Source organism: Nymphaea colorata, chromosome 6 (genome assembly GCF_008831285.2).
Source record: "Nymphaea colorata isolate Beijing-Zhang1983 chromosome 6, ASM883128v2, whole genome shotgun sequence".
In the NCBI taxonomy this organism is placed as follows: Eukaryota; Viridiplantae; Streptophyta; class Magnoliopsida; order Nymphaeales; family Nymphaeaceae; genus Nymphaea; species Nymphaea colorata.
The window spans coordinates 6,069,564-6,077,585 of record NC_045143.1 but is presented as its reverse complement, the minus strand read 5'-3'; the positions used below and the strand labels follow the sequence as shown (position 1 = coordinate 6,077,585).

The following is an 8,022-nucleotide window of genomic DNA, read 5'->3' as shown; positions in this document are numbered from 1 at the left end:
GTCGTCCTGAAAGTACAGTGCATGGTCTGCCATAGTCCCTCCCTTGGCCTCTGTAAAACATCTGAACTCCGTGCCTTTTACCAGATCAACGGCTGAGGATGCAAGTTGAGGATTTACCTAGCCTTCTCAGATCGACCGCTAACCATTACAGCCGTCCACGTCATTTGTGGTCACCTCCCAATTTGGCGAAGCATTTTTCTCGCTTACCTTGTGGAAAGCGTGGAACATTTGCTTTGGGCATCACCTTCCTCCCCTCTCTGCCTTCTGCCTTTTGGAACCATGGCATGTCCTTTGAGCGTGTAACTCTCCCTCTGTTTGTCTCTCTTGCTCTATTTATGAGTCCCAACCTCAGGTAGAGAGAAGGGGAGCGAGAGAGAGAGAGAGAGAGGATGGGTTTGTGCAGATTGGTGTGCTCTCTGTTGTTGCTTGTTGTTGTTTGGGAGCCACTTCGTCGCTCCTGTGCCACCACCGTGAGTCCTCTGGAGATATCTCATGCCTTCATGGAGAAGGCGAAGGAGGAGGGCTTTGTGGAGTGGTTGAAGGGCATCAGGAGGAGAATTCATGAGAACCCTGAACTGGGTTACGAGGAATTCCAGACTAGTGAGCTCATAAGGGCGGAGCTTGATCAGATGGGCATTGCTTATAAGTGGCCGGTGGCCGTCACCGGCATCCTGGGTTATGTCGGTACCGGGAAGCCGCCCTTCGCGGCGATTCGGGCGGACATGGATGCGCTTCCTATCCAGGTTTGGTTGGGGAGATGGGGCTTGGGGTTTTGGGGTACTCGGGTGCTTTTGAATTCTGGTTTTGATGAGGTCGGGTTTCTTGGTTTGTGGTTGTTTCTGTAGGAGACTGTTGAGTGGGAGCACAAGAGCAAGGTCCCCGGGAAAATGCACGCCTGCGGGCACGATGCCCACGTTGCGATTCTTCTCGGAGCCGCGAAAATCCTTCAGAGTTATCGTGAGTACTTGCAAGTAAGCTGCCGGCGCCATCAATTTCTTTTCGACGTGATCTTACTTTTCCTGTTTTAATGGTTGAGTGGCTTGTTGCTGATTTTTTGATTCCTGACGCTTTTATGAATGTATAGTTCCACTCTATTGTTTAGACTGGCTTCCATAGCAGTTGATGGACTCCATGATGTTGTCCCTTAAAGATGATATGGTACCTCTCTGGCTTTGAATTTTCTTTGTATTGTGGAGTCGGTTTACTAGGTTCTTTCTTCCATCATGTAAGAGCGGGAGTCACTCTGTTTAGGGTCCAATTCTGATTATGCATGAAGTGGAAGGAGGGTGATCCCACGCCATGGATTAAGAAGATAGGCAAGAAGCGTCAGCAGTCTTTGGAGCAATGTTCTGCAACCTTAGCCTCTGTTTTCCTTTTGAAACAACTTCTTGGTCCTAGTATTTGCGGAGTTCTTTCTGGACGGACACACAGTGCCGAGGGACAAGTACATTGGTAGAATAAACGCAAAAAAGCACACTCTTTTCACTTTGTCGTGCCTTTGCACATGCATTTGGCATGTTCTTGCAAATAAAGCCTTCTTTTTTCTCCTAACATTATTGGCAGACTATGGTCTGGCAGTACATTTTATACATAAAACTGGACCCTTTCATAAGACATGGAAAAAGATTAGGAGAATTACCTTCAACAAATGCCTATCTAATTAACTAATGATGGAAAAATCGCAGATTATAAAGATAAAAGATTTGATGATCCTTATTATGCAGAGAAATGTGTGGCTGTTTAAGTTGAAGAGCTAATTTTTCTAATGCAGAAGCTATGATGAAGAAAGAACTGTCAAATGGGACTTGCATATGCCAGGATGAAAATAAATCTTGCGATTTGGAATTTTATGATTTTAGTTTAGTTAGCAAATAAATGTTGCAATACTAGACCTTCTGTTGCAACTGTGTCCATGCAACCTGCATGGAAATATATTGCTTCAGTTGGTCAACAATTTGAAGGTAAACAAGGTGATTGATGTTGTGATCATCTGTTATATGGTAATGTGGGTGAATTGAAATGGTTCAATTTGTTGGGTTGTAGGGTTTGGGTTTAAGTCTCTCTCTCTCTCTCTCTCTCTCTCTCTCTCTCTCTCTCTCTCTCTCTCTCTCTCGCTCGCTCGCTCGCTTGCTCGTATAATATAGTGTGTATGTGTGTATTTGTGCCTGATAGATCCATCTCAAATTTTCTTCACAGCCGCAGAATAATGAGCAACTTGTGTATATGAGCATAGAGAACATGGTAACCGTGGCTACAAATGATAGGTAGTGCAATTATGTGAGGTTGAACAGATCATCTCTTGGAAAGTTGTTAGATCCATTTCTTTTTCTTTGTTGTGACATGTCTGTTTTCAGTATTTGTACCAGGATGGACTCATATGTTACTTTATGCATGTGAATATCAATCATAAAAGCTTGTTTGATCTCATTTCTAAAGCTTGAGGAGAAGTGGAGAACAAATCATGTCAATTTTCTTCATAAGATGATCCTTTCAATGATATGGATTCTAAATTTGCAGACATTGACTTTAAGCTATAAATTATGGTTAACAAGTTGCAACACAGAAATTATGTAAAACAAATCATGCCAGAGTGTGGAAGTGCATGTTCTAAAAGAAATCCTCACATGGGGGAATTGTTGCTTGACGTGTAAAATTCAAAGTCATGCTACATTTATTTAATGCAATTAATTTTGATACTAATATTACTATTTGATAGGAGGAAATAAGCTCTTCATTGCTTATGCAGCCCTCAGGGAGAAATGGTTAGTGTTCAATTCTAGTCTCGTACTTCATGTTGGCACTGATGCAAGCATGGACAAAATGTATGCACATGACGAGTATATGGCTTTTATGAAAATTGTTGTACAACCATAATTTCTGTTATAAAATGTTAGAAAAGATCAGTAAACCTTTTTCTGAAATTCAAGTTTTATAGGTGTGACTGTGCAAAGATCTATAAACTGAAATGGCTAATGAAGGGAGATATAATGAAAAAGATAATGTCACTAGGGATTAAAGAGGTCCTTGTTTATCTGACATGACGTCTTCATCATGTTCAACATAGTTGACCTTGCATTGACTGATTCAGGCATGGGAAGTAGCATCAGAAGTCCTTTTGTCATGACTTTGTTTGGCACAAAAGTGGTTCATCATGTGTCCCTACAATGTAGATTTTTAGTTTCATTTTGTAAATGGTGGTACATCACGGAATCTGCATGTAGAGGTTGACTGCAAGAACAAGGTCCCTACTCGAGAAATTAATGCTAATTATAAAATGATGAATGAAATATGCTAGTGCAATGTTAACTGTTGGCAGTTAATATCACTTATGTAAACTGAAGTAGAAAGTAAAGTGGATATGATTATCTGATATTGTCTTGTAAAGGAGACCACCTTTTGCATCCATATTTTGTCAAATTATGTCTTTTGGATAAATTCAATGTAGAAAATATCATTGCTTGTGTGTAAAGTTGGTATGATGTTACCAAATTCCAGTCTGAAATTCATATTGAGGATATTAAGCTTAAATGGGTTACTTGTAAGCAATTGAAGGAAAAGGTTCTGTTCACTAACTTAATGAAATGATTGCTAATATTCCTGACGTTAGTTTTAGATACATACTAGAGTAACTTAAGAAGAACCAATTGAACCTATAGATTTTTCTTCTCAAATTTAAAGTGAGGTTTCTGGTGGATGTGGTATGAGCTTGAGTTGGTTCACTTCTGATTGTCTAGTAGGTGTGATTCTTAGTTGGTTCAAGTTCAACCAGTGAGTTGGTCTTAATTAAGACTTGTTGGTGGATGATGTGGTTGTATGTGGCAGATTATGCCCTGGTTAGGCCTACTTGTGTTGAGTCAGGTTCATCTTGTTTCTGTTTAAGTTAGTGGTTGTACATCTTTGAGACCCTATAGACTGCTGATCCACTTAGGCAGAAGCCACTGAACAGCTTTTGTTTCCCTTATCTATGAAGATTTTTGTTTAGGGATGCTTGGACTTATTAACTATATTTGTCGCTCCATGACTGCAAAATTTCTTTTTTCTGACTAAAGTAGCTATAGTTTTATGTTACAAGAAGCAGCTTGTGAATGACATGGTCTTGAATTTGGGAGACTTCCGGTACTAGAATTCCCTAGTGGATCAAGACTTTGATGTGAATGGTGCTTTGTTGGCTGGTTTAGGTCATGATGTCTTTGTTTGCTTAGGTAAGGGTGTGATCAAGTAAGAACTGTATTTGGAGGATATTATGTTAGTGTAAATTGGGCAGGTTTTTAATAGTGAGTGCCTCCAGAGTCTAAGACGGAATTCAGGAACATGTGGCATTAGCCTATTGGGTGAGTGGATTTTAAGGTTGGCCTTAGGTGGTTTATGCTGGTTCTTTGTTCACCTCCTTCAGCATGACTGGTAGCATGCTTACAAACTAAAGTGGACTGACATTAGGAACACAGTGTGCATATTTGAATTTCAAAGTTATTCAAAAGCACCAGAATTTATATGCTTGTGTGCTTACTGTTGTTTACTGCATTTATTGGCTGTTTCTGAAACATTCATGAGTTTGAAAGAGAGCCTTCTAAATCATGTAGCATTTGAGGCAACTTCATGACCGAAGATTATCTTGATCGTTGTTTGTGAAACTGTTTGTTAATCACTTACTAATAATTGATGCACTTGCAGCCTCCTGATTGGGCAGGTGGTTATGCTGAAGCTTGGCAGAATATTGCATTCCAATGTACTTGAGTTATAGATTCATTTTTTATGTCTAACTTGTGCTTTTTTAGCTTAAAGTAATTCATGACAAATTATTTTTGTCAACAAAAATTAATGTTTGCATCTGGTTTAGAGTTTCAGACAAGTTATGTCACGTTTGATGTTTTATCCATATACAGCCTGTGAAACTGGTCACTTTCTCAATTTTTCTAACCCATACATGAGCCGATTCTATGTGCTGTAACTATGCTGTCTTCAATGTATTGTATGTTTTTCCAATTAAAGCTTTGCTTGCAATTGAAAAGTCTCATACACCTACCAGTAGCACATTAAGTTTCATGTCTCAGTCTGTCCATAAATTGTCCTTATTGTTAAGGACAAAACTTGTCATGCTTATCATTCCCTATATCATTGTACTATTCAGTTGTAACTGGAAATAGAATTGTTTATTCTAAAAACTGCGAAGTGAAACTTGTGCTGATAAACAATTTAATTTCTTTAGGTTTGAATTTTTTCCATTGATTATCTTTGTCTACCACAAATGACAGAACGTGGAAAGAGACGTGTTAAATACCTGTTGTGGTAGCTGCCTAAATCTTGATATGCTACATTACTGCAATATCAAGCTAGATTTTTTTGCTTCTTCCCTTCCTCAATGTGGATAAATTTTTATGTTTTAAGGGAATGATGTTATCAGCTCTGCTATGTTTTACACAGGGAACTGTTGTTCTCATTTTTCAACCAGCTGAAGAAGGTGGTGCAGGAGCCAAGAAAATGGTAGAAGCTGGAGCTTTAGAAAATGTTGAGGCTATTTTTGGAATGCATGTCTCTACTTCCGTTCCACTTGGAAAGGTTTCATCTAGGTCTGGTCCAATTATGGCTGGAAGTGGCTTCTTTGAGGCAGTCATAAGTGGAAAAGGTGGTCATGCAGCTATTCCTCAGCATTCAATAGACCCAATATTAGCTGCATCTAATGTCATTGTTAGTTTGCAACACATTGTTTCAAGGGAAGCTGATCCCTTGGACTCCCAGGTACTTATTGTTTTCGTCACTCTTTTTTTGGGAATTTTGCTGCATTTCAATGCATAATTCTGAGTATGATCTGTAATTCCAGGTAATTCATCAAGAAGATTTTTCTGTACCATGATGTCAGAATCAGGATATTGACTAATTTTTTCCAGTTTATTGTTGAACTGTTGTAATGCCCATGCAATAATTTTTTAGGAGTTCAAGTGGTTTTATGGAATGTAGGAGGATTTGCTTATTGAGCAATGTCCATTCACATGCACAGACAAAAAAAGAAGGCTAGACGATATGTGGACAATATGTCTGAAGTTTACTGTGATACTCTAATTTTCTGTTTCTCACATATGAAGAAGATCGTTTATTTCTTGTTTCTAGGGGCTTCTAAACCACAAAGTTAGGTAAATCATATGTTCATGTTCCTTTATTGTCGTGTACAGGGTTATAGATCAGTATTTAAAATGCTACTTCTTTCCACCAAAAATAAGGGTTCATGATTCCAACCAGTAACAGCCATCTGGAGGATCCAACACTGTTATTACAAATAAATTGCCCAATCACCTGAATTTGAAGCCAGGTCTTTAATATTGCATCGTTTATCTGAAGTTTCTCTCCCAAACATATGCAGATGGACTTTATTTTTACAACCCACAAACAATAATTTCTATGTTCATTTGTTGATACAGCATCAAATTCATCAAGCAGAAACTATAAACATTCACTAGAAATGTGAAAAAAAGGCGTGCCAAGTGTGCCCGAATGTTTCTGCTGGTGTTTAGTTGCCTAATACTTGCTTCAAGTCAGATATTTTGATGAAAATTTTGGTCATGTGCAGGTAGTGACGGTTGCAAAATTTCAAGGTGGTGGTGCATTCAATGTCATTCCTGATTCTGTAACAATAGGGGGCACTTTCCGAGCGTTCTCAAAGGAAAGTTTCAGTCAACTCAAGCAGCGAATCCAGGAGGTAGATGCTCCGGTAGACCATACAATTTGCCTTCTGTTTAAAGATTTAACCTTTGATCCTCCTTTGTTCCACAGGTCATCGTGGGGCAATCATCAGTTCAAAGATGTAGTGCAACTGTAAACTTTATTGAAAAGGAATTCCCTTTCTTCCCTGTCACAGTCAATGACAAATCTTTACATGAACACTTTCAAAAAGTTGCAGGGGATATTCTAGGTGCAAATAACATCATCAAAGACATGCAGCCATTAATGGGTTCAGAAGATTTTGCATTCTTTGCAGAGCAGATACCAGCATTCTATTGCTTTGTTGGCATGAAGAATGAATCATTAGGGCCACTTCAACCTTCACACTCGCCATCCTTCATTGTCAATGAAGATGTGCTTCCTATAGGCGCTGTTCTGCAGGCATCCTTGGCAACAAGGTATCTTCTGGAATTACATCCTAACTCACCGTCGTCTGCAGGAAAGGTCCATGATGAGTTGTAAATCCTCGTCAATCAAAGCTTCACCAGCTGAAGAGAAATATCAGACGTTAACTTGTTTCAAACTCTGAACACTATTAAATCAGTGTACATTATTACCTTCAATACCTGCTCCCTGGATGCCATAACCACACTTGAAATCATGCTTCATAAATTGATTATGCTGTAAGAACTTTGATCCTTTCAGCTTAATCTTGGAACGTCAGGACAAATGCAGCGCATTGCACTGTCTGGTTTCTGTTTGCGTTAAAGTTAATTTTCAGTACTGAATCTTTTCATTTTGGTCAACCGCTTTTTAATTCTCGCATTTCATGGACACGAAAAACAGTAGAGTTTCTCCATTCTTTACTTGTAATCCTTTATAATCCTAGGGGGCAGTTCTTCCCTTGTTGCCATAGTGAAACCATACTGGGTCAACAAGACAACAGTATTGCTCTGCTTATCAACTGTATTCACTAAATATGAGTACATGTGGATGAATCCATGTTGCAGACAAGTGCTGATCAGTTGAAAATACTCAAAAACATCAAAAAGTTCTAAGAATCATGGATAAATCACCGAAGCAGTCTTATGCCCCATGAAATTCATGTGATAAGCATTTGATGAACAGATCATTGTGGTTAGTAGATTTCCAAAAATTATGGAGGCCTCATTTGAACCATAAGATGCCAACACTCCAATGAACTTACCGAATCTGGAGGATCATTTTCCTTGTGAAAAATGGACTACTTTTGCTGTAAAGATGGAACAATTTTCTCGCTGTCAATGCCTTTTGGCATCAAATCATGTTGCGGTTTCCCGTGGATAGTTGTGTAAACAAGGACAACCGTTCATTCATTCGCAAAACAAG

General features: G+C 39.0%; 1 protein-coding gene across 1 annotated transcript; it reads left to right on the top strand.

Moving 5' to 3' along the window:
• The first annotated feature begins 204 nt into the window (after nt 1-204).
• Nucleotides 205-7,450, top strand: LOC116256104 (IAA-amino acid hydrolase ILR1-like 1). The gene is made up of 5 exons (XM_031632293.2): nt 205-743; nt 846-971; nt 5,422-5,736; nt 6,563-6,691; nt 6,766-7,450. The coding sequence occupies exons 1-5, from the start codon at nt 390-392 to the stop codon at nt 7,174-7,176; spliced, it is 1,335 nt and encodes a 444-aa protein (XP_031488153.1). The 5' UTR covers nt 205-389; the 3' UTR covers nt 7,177-7,450.
• The last annotated feature ends 572 nt before the right edge of the window (nt 7,451-8,022 follow it).

Excerpts from the sequence above, each read along its gene's own strand:
- LOC116256104 (XM_031632293.2), top strand. The coding sequence starts at position 390 with ATGGGTTTGTGCAGATTGGTGTGCTCTCTGTTGTTGCTTGTTGTTGTT. Across the intron at positions 744-845 it reads TGGATGCGCTTCCTATCCAG|GAGACTGTTGAGTGGGAGCA; the intron begins GTTTGGTTGGGG and ends TTGTTTCTGTAG. Across the intron at positions 5,737-6,562 it reads CTGATCCCTTGGACTCCCAG|GTAGTGACGGTTGCAAAATT; the intron begins GTACTTATTGTT and ends GGTCATGTGCAG.